The sequence below is a fragment of the Orycteropus afer genome, unplaced genomic scaffold (assembly GCF_000298275.1).
Source record: "Orycteropus afer afer isolate SDZICR_OR568_19922 unplaced genomic scaffold, OryAfe1.0 scaffold00006, whole genome shotgun sequence".
In the NCBI taxonomy this organism is placed as follows: Eukaryota; Metazoa; Chordata; class Mammalia; order Tubulidentata; family Orycteropodidae; genus Orycteropus; species Orycteropus afer.
The window spans coordinates 15,191,769-15,206,169 of NW_006921593.1; the positions used below are offsets into that span (position 1 = coordinate 15,191,769).

The following is a 14,401-nucleotide window of genomic DNA, read 5'->3' on the forward strand; positions in this document are numbered from 1 at the left end:
CGCCCCTAGAGGACAGAGTGGAACTGCCCACAGGGTCTCCAAGGCTGTCAATCTTCACAGAAGCAAAGCCCAAACCACACCCACTGCCTGGAGTCTATTCCGACCCACAGCGCCCCTAGAGGACAGAGTGGGACTGCCCCACAGGGTCTCCAAGGCTGTCAATCTTCACAGAAGCAAAGCCCAAACCACACCCACTGCTATGGAGTCCATTCTGACCCACAGCGCCCCTAGAGGGCAGAGTGGAACTGCCCACAGGGTCTCCAAGGCTGTCAGCTTTACTGATAGATGGCCTCATCTTTCTCCCGCCAGAGCGACTGGTGGTTGGAAGCACTGATTAGTTATTGGTTAGTAGTCCAGTGCTTTAACCCCTGGACCCCCAGAGCTCTTGACCTTTTACCTTACAGGAGATCCGAGGAGCGGGAGGTGAGCAGAAAAGCGGGTGTCTGACTACCACCAAGGAGACGTGATGAGAGCAGGGCTCACCCGTTGGACGCTGAGTCCCTGCACGGGGAACCTCCTAGACTCAGGAGCCAGGGCTGTGACGTGAGACAGGCAGCAGGAGACGGCGCGGAGCCTGCCAAGCCACGGAGGGAGGGAGAGCTGAGGCCCTGTGGCCGAGGCTTCCTGGTGGGATGGCCTTTATGGGTGGGTTTAAAGGGCTTGGTAACCCCGCCTAATCAGGGCAGAGGCCCAGGCCAGACAGGCGTGGCTAAGAAGTGGCTGTCCTGACTTGGCCCTGAGCCTGACTCGTAACCTGTGGCTGCCCTAATAAGCCCCATAGCTGTGAGTCCCTGTGTGGCCATCGCAACGAATTACCAAACCCAGCGGGGCTCTCTGCTGCCGCGGGAGGGAGGGACGGCTGGGGTCCAGGGTGGTGAGGGAGCAGCTTGGGGCTGGTGCATGAAGTTAGGGGGCACACGACGCCCCCGCTCCCCCACCTTTACCCACACGAGGAGCAGAGAGTGAGTGCTGACACCTCACGGAAGACCCCGATTGGTGGGCCAGCAGCCCCTGAGACGTCGTGTGTGGGGAGGACGTGGACGGCCTGTGGGGCCTCACTGGCCCCTCTCTGTCCGCGTCGTCTCTGTGGGGCCCAGGCTGGTGTGCGCCAGTTGCTAGGCAGTGTGCCCTGTGCTTTGGATGCCAGGTGCCATCCAGTTGACGCCAGCTCAGGGTGACCCCACGTGACAGTAGAGCTGCCCCGTAGGGTTTGCTGGGCCGCAGTGTTTACAGGAGCAGACTGCCAGGCCTTTCTGCTGCAGAGCCGGTGTGTGGGTTTGAACAGCTGACCTTCTGGTTAGCGGCCAAACCCTTAACTGTGGAGGCGCATGCAGGTCTGCTGATGCTGTCTCAGAGGGTGCTCTGTGACAGGAGGTCCTGACGGTGGCCGTAGCGTTTACCTGCACAGGTACCAGAACCCTTCTCTCTGTGTCTGCCGCTTCCTCAGTAAGCGGCCGTCACGTGACAGCGTCCATGGGGAGGGATCCTTTGCGTTGTTGAGTTGTGTGTGTGTGTGTGTAAGGGGTAGCCCTCCGTGTTTACTGGGTTGGTGTTAGAGTTGTTTGCCTTCTTGGGCTGCAGCTTCTACAGAGGGCTGATTCTCAAATGTCTAGGACCCCTCAGGAGTTCAAGTGCCGTCTGGGATGCACAGTGTGGCCTGAGTTCTGCTTGAGTCTTCGTGTGGGCAGGGTCCAGAGTCTTCGCAAGCGGGTGGTCGTTTGATAATCATCACCGAGTTTATGTCTGTCCCAAAAGATAATCTGCCCTGTTTCAATAATCAGGACAGAGCACTTAACGCATGCGCATGACAGAAAATTCCAGCCGCCTCTCGGGGCTCCCCACCCACCTTCCCCCAGAACCTTTTATTACCCGTTTCCCCCATCACCCTCTTCTTTTATGTTAAATACAGGCAGTCCCAGGGGTGGTCTCACAACTCATTCTTGGCCTTCAGTGTTGTATAAATTCGCTCTCACGTTGGAAGAGTTGGCTTATCCCTGCTCTCACCAGACTCTTCATCACAACAAACACTAAATAAGAACCCTATGCACCTCTCCCAACCTTTCTACAAATTCGACTTAAGGACACGCCTATTTGTTAGTAACCCAGGTAGGTGTTTTCTTGTAAACTCACTGCCATTGAATCGGCCTGACTCATAGCTCATAGCGACCCCTCCTTGGGCTTCCAAGGCGTTGTCACTACGGAAGTAGATATCCAAGCTTCCTTCCGAGGAGTGGCTGGTGGGTTTGAACCACCAGCCTTCTGGTTAGCAGTTGTACTGTTTTAATTCCTTCTTTCTGTTTCTGTCTCTCTAATTTTCTGTTGTTAGTATTATTTTTTTACTAGTTGCCCTGTGGGTAACAATTGGCACCTTAATGAATGGCATTCTGATTCGGATTAATAGCAGCTTAATTCCAATTGTGTAAAAACCTTTGCTCCCCACCCCCCCATTGTCATAAAAAATCATATGTTTACTACGCTCAGCTGCCCCTCAGAACAGGGTCATCATGACGCTGCGTAGGCTCGTCTTTCAAATCAGACAGGAAAACAGTTACAGATGAAAACACCGCCTTCCCTGTTCGTTATGTGGTTACCTTTGCTCTTCAGTTCTCTCACTTTTTAAAAGTTGTCTTTGTTGCTGAGAATAAATAGCAAACACGCATCCGTCCAACCGCTTCTCCACGTGGACTTCCATGACACTGACGGCGTCACGGGGACGCCGTCCTGCCCTCCTTTTCTGAGCAGCCCCTCCTCCACAACAGAGAAGCACCGCCCTCAGCTTCCTGTCTAATGCGTGAGGTGCTGTTGTCTATCGATGCCATGGAGATAGTGCTTGAAGAGCACAGGGCTTAGGGCCGGCGTTTTTCACTAGTTTAGTTAAACTGTAGTGTCTAGTTTAAGAAGACTTCAGGGGATATTTTTGATGTAAGATTTAAGGATTATCTCAGAGCAGTACTTTCAGGGGTTCATCCAGCCTCCATGGATCCGCAAAGTCTGGATTCTGTGAGAATCTGATATTCTGTTCTGTATCTTCCCCCTTTTGATTAGCATTCCCCTGTAGACTCTTCAGTCCAGAGGTTCAGCAATGGTAGCCCGGCACCATCCAGTTCTTTGGGTCTCGTGAAGGAGGCGTTTGTTCGTGGAGGCAGTTAGCCACACGATCCATACCCTCCTGTCTCCCTCACTCCTTCCTCTGTCGCTCCAGGTCACTAGAGACCAGTTGTCAGGCCTTCACTTCTCTACTGCAGAGCCTCAAGGTCAGCCAGAGGCGAGAGCTTGGGGTGTTCCGAGCCCATTCCCGGGGCTGTGCACTGTCCTGGGCGAGCACCAGCCCTTCACATGCGTGTGGCCTTCCAGAGTCTCAGGAATGCGTTGGACGTTTTTAAGGCCCTCTGTGGAAATTTCATTCTCCAACTTTGCCTTTTAAGCTTCTGGGTTAAAGCTGCAGTGTTAGTTGTTGCTGATTGTTTTTCACAGATACTTCAGTGAAGACACCTGTTTGCGCCCAGGAGGCTCTGCATCAGGCCAAGTAAAGACAAGTCTTTTGGGTGTGGAAGTGTTTTATTCATTTAGGTGATAATTTTTTTTTTTAATTTTATTTTGATTTGGGTGAAGATTTACAGAGTAAATTCACTTTTCATATAGCAGTTCATATAATACACTTTGTCTCATATCATTGACCAAAATTTACAATGCAACAGCTCCCCGCCCACTTCCTCCCCATAGTTACCTCTTCCCAGTGTCCATCCCTCCATACTCTTCTGTGCCCTGAGCTGTCTCCCTGTGCATAAGCTGCCCTTCCTTCTCCCATGATTGTTCTCTCCAGGGCGTGTGTCTACTTGAGGTAAATGTTTAATTCACATGCCTGTACTTTGTTTGGCTGGAAACCACAGGTGTGGCTTCAATTCTAGACCTGCAGGGCAGCTAGGGGCCATAGTCTCAGTGGTTCCACCAGCCTCTATTGGACCAGCAAACCTGGTCCCCACCTTCTTCTTTTTTTTTTTTTTTTTTTGCCTCCCAATGATTTTGAGTTTTGTTCCACATTGTTCTCCCTCTCTATGCAGGATCTCCTACATCCCTTCCAAGTGGATGACAGTGGTAGCCGGGCACCATCTAGTTCTTCTGGTCTCATAGTTGTATAGGTTGCAGATCGGATGGTGTACCAGTCGCTGGGACTGATTGTTTCCATTAATTTTGATTTTCTTCTTCTTGACGAAGACAGACCCATTGTTGCATCTAGATGGCAGCTTGCTAGCTTTTAAGATCCCAGTCGCTATTCGCCAAAGTAGGAGGTGGAACAATGTTTTGTATAGTATGTTATGCCAATTGAGCTTGATGTCCCCTGCGACTATGGTCCCAAGCCCGCAGGATCAACTACTCGGTCTCTCTGGGTAGCTGGCTGTGACCAAGCAATGACCATAACCTTGCCCCTTGTCAGCTCTACTATACACCTGGGAATTCTGATCATTCACATAAACTTATAGGCCCATTGTCTGCCAACCCTATATATGATCTTGGATACACTCCCCATTTAGACATATCATTTAGGTGATAATTTAAAGAAACTTCTTAATTTCTTTTTCAGACTGCTCATTGCTGGTACACAGAAACCCAGTCAGTATGTGTGTGTTGACCTTGACCCCTGCAGCTTTGCTGACTGCCTGTATTAGCTGTTAGCTTTCTTGAGGATTCTTTGTGCCGTTCTCTATAGAGGATCATGCCATCTGCAAATAGATAGTTTTATTTCTTCTTGAATGGATACCTTTTTTGTCTTCCTCCCTCCCTCCCTGTCTCCCTGCCCCGTCTCCCTCCCTCCCTGCCCTGTCTCCCTCCCTCCCTCCCTCTCTCCCTGCCTGTCTCCCTCCCTCCCTGCCCTGTCTCCCTCCCTCCCTGCCCTGTCTCCCTTCATACTTAGAACTTTTGGTATAGTACCGGGTAGCAGTGTAGCAGTAGTGAAAGCGGCATCCTTGTCTTGTTCCTGGTCTCATGGGAAAGCCCCGAGTGTGTCTCCACTGAGTGTGACGTGAACTGTGGGTTTTTCTAGAATGCCCGTTAGCGGACTGAGAAATTTCCCTTATTCCTGGTTTGTAGAGTGTTTTTATCGTGAAAGGGGGTTGGATTTTTCTCATGCCTTTTCTGCACTGATTGGGGCACCCCCCTGGTTCCTCTCCCTCGTCCTTTCTGTGGGGCGCTGCGGGATTGATTTTCTGATGGCAGGCAGCCCTTGTGCTGCTGCGACAGATCCTGGTGCCCACGGCGTGCGTGCTTTTAGCATAGTGTCCGCTTCCGTCTGCTAGTGTTTGGTTGAGGACCCTTGCATCTATGTGCATTAGCGGTATCGGTCTGTAGTTTTCTTCCCAGGTCATGTCTTTGTCTGGCTTTGGGATCAGGGCAATGCTGGTCTCATAAAATGGCTTAGGAAGTGCTGCTTCCTCTTCTATTTTTAAAGAAGCATTTACGAAGGATTGATGCTAAGTCATGTTTAAATGTTTGGTGAATTCCCCAGTGAAGACATCTGGCCCAGGACTTTTATTTTGTTGGGGTTTTTTGATTACTGATTGATTTCTTCACTTGTTTGTTGAGATTCTCTGTTTCTTCTTGAGTCAGGTTAGGTAGTTGGTGTTTCTAGGATTTGTCCTGAATTTAGAGACCATCTCAAGAATAGATGTGACGCATTGGACACTAGTGATTGATGGCCAGATGAGTTGTGGGATGACATTAAGAACATCATCCATGAAAAAAGCAAACGGTCATTGAAAAGACAGGAAAGAAAGAAATGACCAAAATGAATGTCAGCAAGGACTCTCAAGCTTGACCTTGAACAGAGAGTAGCTAAAGCAAATGGAAGAAGTGGAGAAGTGAAAGAGCGGAGCAGAAGATCTCAAAGGGCGGCCGAGAAGACGGCGTGAAGTATCATCGTGAAAGGCGTGAAGGACTGAAGCTAGCAAACACACGGGAAGAACACGCTCAGCGTTTCTCAAGCTGCAAGAACTGAAGAAAACATTGAAGCCATGAGGTGCAGCATTGAGACTTGTCTCATGCGCTTTGGACGTGTTGTGAGGAGGGAGCGTTTCTGGAGAAGGACACCGTGCTCGACAGAGTGGAGGGACAGTGACGGGGAGGCTGTCAGTGACCTGCACTGACAGTGGCTGTAACAGTGGGCCCAGGCACAGCAGCGGTGGTGAGGACGGTGCGGGACCGGGCGGTGGGCAGTGGAGGCCTGGTGCACACAGGGTCGCCGACCCGGCCGCACCAGCAACAGCAACAACAGCGTCGCCTTAGGACCCTTTCTGTTTCTGTTGGGTCGGTTGTCATTCCCCACTTTTGTTTCTTTTTTTCGTATCTGCATCTTCTCTGTCAGACTAGCCAGAGGTTTGCTGGTTTCTTTGCTCTTTCCAAAGATCCATCTTCTGGTTTTGTTCATTCTGTGTTCCCTTTGGTTCTCTGTTTCGTTTATTCCTACTCTGGGCGTTGTCCTTTCTTTCCTTCTGGTAGCCTTGGACTTGGTTTTCCCTTCCTGTTCTCGTTCTCTAGTTAGGTTATTGATTTGAGACCTTTCTTCTTTTTTAACGTAGGTGCTTAGTACTAACCTTCCGTGTATATATATATATATATACACACCATAAACAAGGAGCTCTGGTGGCGCAGTGCCTAAGGCACCTGACTGCTAACCAGAAAGCTGGCAGTTCAGACCCACCAGCCACTCAGAAGGCAGGTTGGGCAATCTACTTTTGTAGTGAAACTGCCTTGGAAACTCAAGGAGGGGTCACTGTGAGTCGGATCCAACTCGATGGCAGTGAGTTTGGTTTTTGTGGCTATATGTGTTTGTGTGTACACACATATATATACACACACACACACATACACTATTAACTTACTGCCATCAAATTGATTCCGACTCATAGTGAACCCCTTTGGGTCTCTAAGGATGTAAATCTTTATGGAAATAGATTGCCCAACCTTCCTTCTGTGGAGTGGCCTGTGGGTTTGAACCACCAGCCTTCTGGTTAGCAGTCAAATGTCTTAGGCACTATGCCATCAGAGCTCCTTATGTTATACACACTTCTGTGTATACATAGTTATGTTCACCACCAGAGCTCCTGTGTGTGTGTGTGTGTGTATGAGACATATAGTACCTGTACATATGGGGAAGTCATGTGTATGTGTGTGTGTGTGTGTATGTATACACACGTATAGTACCTGTACTTATGGGGAAGTTATCCATCCATCTTCCATGTATGTATAGAGACTATACATGTCCCTTATACACACTTCTGTGTATACATAGTTATGTTCACCACCAGAGCTCCTGTGTGTGTGTATGTGTGTGTGTGTATATATGAGACTTGTAGTACCTGTACATATGGGGAATTCATGTGTATGTGTGTGTGTGTGTATCTTCCATATATGTACAGAGACTATACTTGTCCCTCTGAGCACTGCCTTTGTTTCATTTAATAAGTTTTTTATGTTGTGCTTTCATTTTTATTCAATTCTAAGTATTTTCTGATTTTTCTTGACTTCTTCCTTGACCCGTTAATTGTTTAATAGTGTGATGTTTAATTTCACGTTGTTTAATTTATTGAGATTTATTTCATGACCTAGCATATGGTCTGTCAGCGTGCTTGGCTGCCAGTGAGAATGTCTGTGGTTCACGTCTACCGTCTGTTCTGCAGGAGAAAGGTTTGGTCTTCTGCTCTCATAAAGATTTACAGCCTTGGTAACCCTGTGGGGCAATTGTACTCTGCCCTGTGGGGTTGTTATGAGTTGGAATCAATGCAGTGGCAGTGAGTTTGCTCTTGGTATATGGTCTGTCCTGGAGAATGAGATGTGTATTTGTGAGGAATGTGTATTTTGCAGCTGTTGGGTGGAGTATTCTGTGTATGTCTGTCATGAAGAACTCCCTCAGTTTCTGTTTGATTGGGAATGTATTAATCCCATCCTCATTCTTGAAAAACAACTTTGCCAGATAAGGGTTCTTGAATGACAGTTCTTTTCCTTTAGCCTTTTAAATATGTCATCTCATTGCCTCTGGCCTCCAAGGTTTCTGAGGAGAAATGTTTACTTACTCTTACTGAGGAACCCTTATATGTGACAATTAAAAAAATGTATATTGTATTTTTGGTAAAAGTATATACAACAAAACAGATTCTCCACTGAACGGTTTCTACATAACAATGCTCGGTGACATTGGTTACAGTCTTCACAGCGTGTCAACATTCTCACGATTTCCATTCTTCTTAACTTAGCCTCACGACCCCCCTTCAGACTCATGCTTCATAGCAACTCTTGTCCATTTGGTCTCTATATGGGACACTTTCCTTCTCTCTGACTGGATTCAGGATTCTCTCTTGATCTTCGGTTTTTCAGAGGTTGGGAGTCTGTATCTAGGTTGTGGGTATCTCTGGGTTGATCCTGCTTGGAGTTCCTTGAACTTCTTGGATTTGTGGAGTCATGTCCTTTGTCACATTGGAAAGTTTCCTGCCGTTATTTCTTCACATACTCTTCCGTGACTTCCTCTCCTCTCTCTCTGGGATTCCCATGATGCTGATGTTAGTTCACTTGATGGTGTCTCACATTTCCATTAGGCTTTGCTCGCTTTTCTTCTGTCTCTTTTTTCCTTTTCAGATGCTGTCATTTTGGTTTTCTTGTCTTCTAGTTGCTGATTCTTTTCTCCGCTGGCTCAGATCTGCTGTTGAGCCCCTCCACTGAATTTTTCATTTCAGTTATTGTATTTTTCAGCTCTGGTGATTTTGTTTGTTTTCCTTAATATCCTTGTTGTGTTTTTCTGATTTCCTTTGATTCTTCTTCTGTGTTTTCCTTTAGTTCTTTAAGCATGTTTAATAATGTTTAGTTTTCTAGGGTGTCTGTTATCTGGGCTTCCATAGAGATGACTTCTTCCCCTTTGTCTTGCACTTCTGAATGGGCTGTCTTTCCAGTTCTTTGTATGCTTTGTGATTTATTATTTCTTTCAACCAGGACATTGGACTATTACAGGGCCCTGACTCTGAACATGTGCAGCTTTCTCTGCTCCCCCATTTACATAGTGCTTTCAGAATTACCATTTTCTGCAAGAAGCCCACACTCTGGGTTCTCCTTCAGCTGCTGGGAGTTAATTGTCTGCGCCAGTCCTGGGAGGTTAAGAGTGGTCCTAGCCTTCACTCATTGCTCATCACTCCCTCCCCTGCTCTGTGTGGATCAGGCCAGTTGAAGGTGCATTCTGCAGACAGCTCCCGGACCCACCAGAACCGTCAGTGTCTGCCTTGCCCCTCCAGAGCCAGAGATCAGGTTTTTCTCTGAGAATGTGCAGCATGGTCTGCCTCCTTGCAGTTGCTGTCCTCCAGCTGGGAGAGGGAGGAGCAGAGACAGCAGAGAATAAAGTTTGCTTGAGGCATTTGACTGCTAACCAGAAGGCCAGTGGTTCAAACCCACCGGCCACTCCTTGGGAGGAAGGTTGGGCAATCTACTTCTATAGTGATACTGCCTCAGAAACCCAAGGAGGGGTTGCTATGAGTCAGATTGACTCGAGGGCAGTGAGTTTGGTTTTGGTGTGGTTTAAAAGTCGCCTTTTTATTGTTTGAGCACGTGGTGAGTTGGTGCAGTCCCCGCTTCCGGAGCTCTCAGAGTGGATTTCTGGCTGCTTTCTTTGGTGACCATGTGTGTGGGCGGCTGGGACCCTGGACCTGTTCACACCGCCGCCTGCCTGGAGGCCACACCTTTAGTTGGGCTTTTGTCTTGATCACTTTTTGATTGTGTTGTACGTGTTCTTTGTGTGTCGTGGGTACAAGTCCCTCATCGGACCTGTGAGCTACAAGTGTGTGGTCTCTGCAGCCTGCTCTTTCCCTGGTACTTTTTCATCTCGATCACTTCCTGTTTTGTTGCATGGTCTCTGTTGCAGTTACATTGGCCTTTGCTTTCCCTAGAGATGATATGTTTACCTTCCTGAAAACAGAATGGATAATCAGAAAATACTCATTCACAGATGCTCTGTAAGCCCTTACAGTGTGCCAGGCAGATTGGGGTTCCTCAGTGCACAGAAGAGCCAGTCCCTGCCCCTGCGTTGTGGCATTCTAGTGGACAAATCTTTGTTTCCTTGTACACAGATACACAATCATGCACACACATACACATCCACACATACAAATACATGCACTCACACACACATGTACTCAAACACACACATGTACTCATACATATATGCACACACTCACACCCATACACACTTGTGTACCTACATGCACACACACATGCTCACACACACACTCATGTACCCACATACACACTCATATACATGCACACATACACTCATACACACTTGTGTAACCACATACACACATACATGCAAACTCACTCATGCACCCACATACACACACATGCATGCACACACTCATATACACAGCCATGCACTCCCAACACATTCACACATACACACTTGTGTACCCCCACATACATGCAGACACACATGCACACACATACATATGTGTACTCATGCTCACACACATGTACACACATACACACCCATGCATCCAAATACACACACTCATACGCACACTTGTGTGTCATCCTGCACACTCAGACACACATGCACGCACTCACACTTGTTGTGGTAGTTGAGTCTGTGTGTCATCTTAGCTAAGCCTGGTTGAGTGGCCAGGCAGTTGGATGTAGTTACTCCCCATGATGAGACTGGTAATCAGCTCCATGGTGGGATCTACTAGGAGCAGCTGAGTAGCTGCCTCTGGGATGTGGTCTGCTTCCTGTATATAAGCAGAAGCCTTGGGGATGGTCTCTAGCCTATGGCACGCTTGGACCCTGCATATAGCTGTGTCGTTGCTCAGCCTGCCATGCTCTGCCGACCTTGGGACTTACAATGGACTTGAATTAATGGCCTGCCGTGTGGTCTGGTACCATCGGGACCATACCTTTTTACTTGTCAACCTTGGGCTTCTCAGCCTCAGCAGCCACCAGCTGTCTGAGTGAAGAAACGCCTCTAGCTTCAGTGGGCTGGGAGCAGGAGGCGGAGCTGGACCCCAAGGTTGAGAGGCTTTCACCTATCCCCTAGAGCCCGGCACTTTGAACTTGAACTTAAAGCCTCCGAATTATAAGAGAATAAACTCTTGTCTGTTAAAGCCATCCTGTTTGTGGTATATTCTTGTCAGTAGTACCAGAACACTTGTGTACTCCCATACACACTCGTACACACATGTGTGTAACAACATACACACCCACACATGCACACACTCCTACACACACTTGTGTGCCCATATACACACTCACACATACGTTACGTGCACACACTCATACGCACACTTTCTGGTTCTCAGGGTAGGATTTAAGTTACAGCGCGGCTCGTGCTCTCCGTGGAGTGGAGATGTTTTCACGTGTTAACTGCCCTGGATCGCCCCTGGCAGTGGTGGGCACTCGGCAGCTCTGTGCCGAATGGATACGTTATTGAGCTCCTGGCCCTGCCTTGTTCATGGCTGGATTCTCTGGAGCAGACGCTTCCTAACTGGTGTTGGTTCCTGGCTGAGGACAGTGTCTTCCCTAGAGTCTGTGTCGACACAGTCCTGCGGCTGTGGGAGTAGTTTCACGTGACATGGGGCCAGGCTCCCCTGAAACCAAGAAGAAGAAAACAGCGGTCTCCACACATTTTAGCCTTTAAAAAATAACGAGGCCTCCTGACATACACACAGACATGCCCTCATACACTCCAACACACACATACTCAGGTATACACACATTTACTCACACACACACACATACACACATGTACACTCATATAGTCACACGTTCAAACACATACACACATGTACTCATACATACTGACGTATACGTAAACACACTACACATACCCTCATGTAGACACTCTTGTACACACATTCAGACATACATACACATACACTGATAAGCACATGTACATATACACACATACATACATCCCTTTATATACACACACTCATGTACATAGTCATGCAGACACTTGTGTATGCACATGTATACTCACACATATTCATACATATATACGCTCACATTTATATGCACACCTACACTGACAAACACTTGTATACACATACATACAGTGATACATATAGTACAAACACATGTACACATGTGTACCCACATCTATACATGTACGCACTCATGTACACACTTATATATATATGTTCACCCATTAGTGTACACATTTTATATACATCTATACACCCATGTACACACTTATATACTTGTGCACACACTTGTGTACACACATGTACTTGCACATGCTCATGTACCCTTAGTATGCATACACACTTACACACACAGCCATACACTCATATGCACATGCACGTCCCCATATAATCCTGATTTTAGCATGTTACCTGCCTGTGCCCCTCCATTGACTGTGCTGTGTACCATGTAATAATGCCGTGAGGATACAGGTGACAAAGGAAAGTGGGAACAAGAAACCCAGAAGTTCGGGTGCTTTCTCCCTGAGCCCCTGGGGAGGCTGCTTTCCACCCTCAGCACTACGTACGGGCAGGTGGTGTTTCATTCCCGTGGGGCATTTTGAGGCCCCCCCAAGTAAACGAGAAGCCCCATTCCCTTTCTTTCTTTAGCTGAGGTTAGAGAAGGATGACACCCCCACGCACATTCGTGTTCATCTGGTCCCCTCCTGGGTGAAGCCTTCCCATCATCTGTGGGGCTTGGAGCGTGGAACAGGCGCTCAGCCAGGGCCTGAAGCATTGGCTGTGGAAGAAGTTCAACCCTGAGATTGTAGGCGATGCTGAAAAGGTGAAGGCAGCATCGCCTTCGCTGCACTTGGCTGTGGCGCCGTTAATTGGAGGAAGACTTTTTCCCATTTGGGATACCTTATTTTTTAACTGAAAACACTTCATTTTTCCCTCTAGTCATCTCTGTCCTAACCCCAAACCGACATCATGACCTGACTTTCTGTTTATTCATCTTTGATCGTGGTGACACTACCCCTCTGAACGCCTGCGGCCTCAACACCTCATGTCCTTGTTTCTGCGGGTCTCCTGGCGTAAAGCCCCTCTGTGCCATCTCCTGATGATGTGTGCGTGGGAACGTGGTGACGCTCGTCTCAGAGGACGCCGACGTTTTAGGGTTGAAATCTTTGATCAGGGTGGTCGGGAATCCCAGCTGTAAACGGGCAGGTAGGCTTTTTACAAAGGCTGACGGTTGTGGTGCATACAAGTTGTATGTGAGTTTAGACACATACAACAGTCACCTGGCCCTTCCTTACCCGCCAGCCGCTCCTCTTGGCTGGAGAGAACAGGGCTCATTTTGCCCGTAATTGGTATATATTCACTTTGGTCCCTTCTCCAACTTTAAGACGAGAATCCCCTGGGTCACGGAGATGTGGGTGTGTTTGCTGATGCCCAAGCAGGGGCCTGGCAGGGCGGTGATCCCCATGGGCTGTCGGGAACGTGCCACATGGGGACACGGAGTCCACAGCCAAGTGTGTGCATCCTAACGGGGGAGCTGTCACGGGGCCTGCGCTCTGAGCAGCTGGTTCTGCCCCCCGCCTTCTACCCTCAGACGTGCCTACGTCCTGGGGGACCGAGCAGACGGACCCGGAGCCCACTCGGATGCAGATGACGCAGGGGAACCCACTGCTGCTGACGCACAGCCTGCAGGAGCTGCTGGCCCGTGACACCGTGAGCGTGGAGCTCATCCCAGAGAAGAAAGGCCTCTTCCTGAAACACGTGGAGTATGAGGTGTCCAGCCAGGTAACCGGCGCGTGCACGCTACGTGTGCTCACATGTGTGGGCGGGTCGGGTCGAAGGGGCGAGTCTCAGGGCAGAGGAGGCAGGCCGTGTGCTCGGTGGAAGTGAGATCCGGAACGGAAGACTTCCCTACGGTGCCCGTCGCTGTGTCTTTCCGAACTCAGCCCTGTCCGCGCAGGTTGTCTGCAGAGTGCAGGCCCCACACATGAGGCAGCCCACCGGAGGGTGCGCAGTCTTGGAAGGAGGAGGCAGCTGGGTGCCTGGGCTCCAGATGGTGAATCACGTTCTGGGGGCAGGGTTGGCTTGCGACCATCTCCTGCCTCCCACGTTGTTGGGGCCCCTGGGTGGAGTGCACAGTTAACCTCTCAGCTGCTTCCCAGAAGGTTGGAAGTTCAGGTCCACCCAGTGGCACCTTGGAAGAAAGACCTGGCAATCCACTTCCAAAATCCCAGCCTCTGAAAACTCTCTGGAGCACAGTTGTGCCTGACACATGTGGGGTCGCCCGAGTCTGAGTGGGCTGTGCCTGATGCACGTGAGGTTGGCTGACCCGAGTGGGCTGTGCCTGACGCGCGTGGGGTCGCCCGAGTCCTAGTGGGCTGTGCCTGACACGCGTGGGGTCGGCCGGGTCCGAGTGGGCTGTGCCTGACGTGTGTAGTCACCCGAGTGCGAGTGGGCTG

General features: G+C 49.2%; 1 protein-coding gene across 1 annotated transcript in view; it reads left to right on the forward strand.

Annotated features, from left to right (window-relative positions):
- SNX8 (sorting nexin 8) overlaps positions 1 to 14,401 on the forward strand; it is a 50,957-nt gene that overhangs the window by 14,231 nt on the left and 22,325 nt on the right. Inside the window, exon 2 of the mRNA XM_007943018.1 lies at positions 13,537 to 13,727. Coding sequence (XP_007941209.1) covers positions 13,537 to 13,727 — 191 coding nt within the window. The remainder of the gene's footprint in view (positions 1 to 13,536; positions 13,728 to 14,401) is intronic.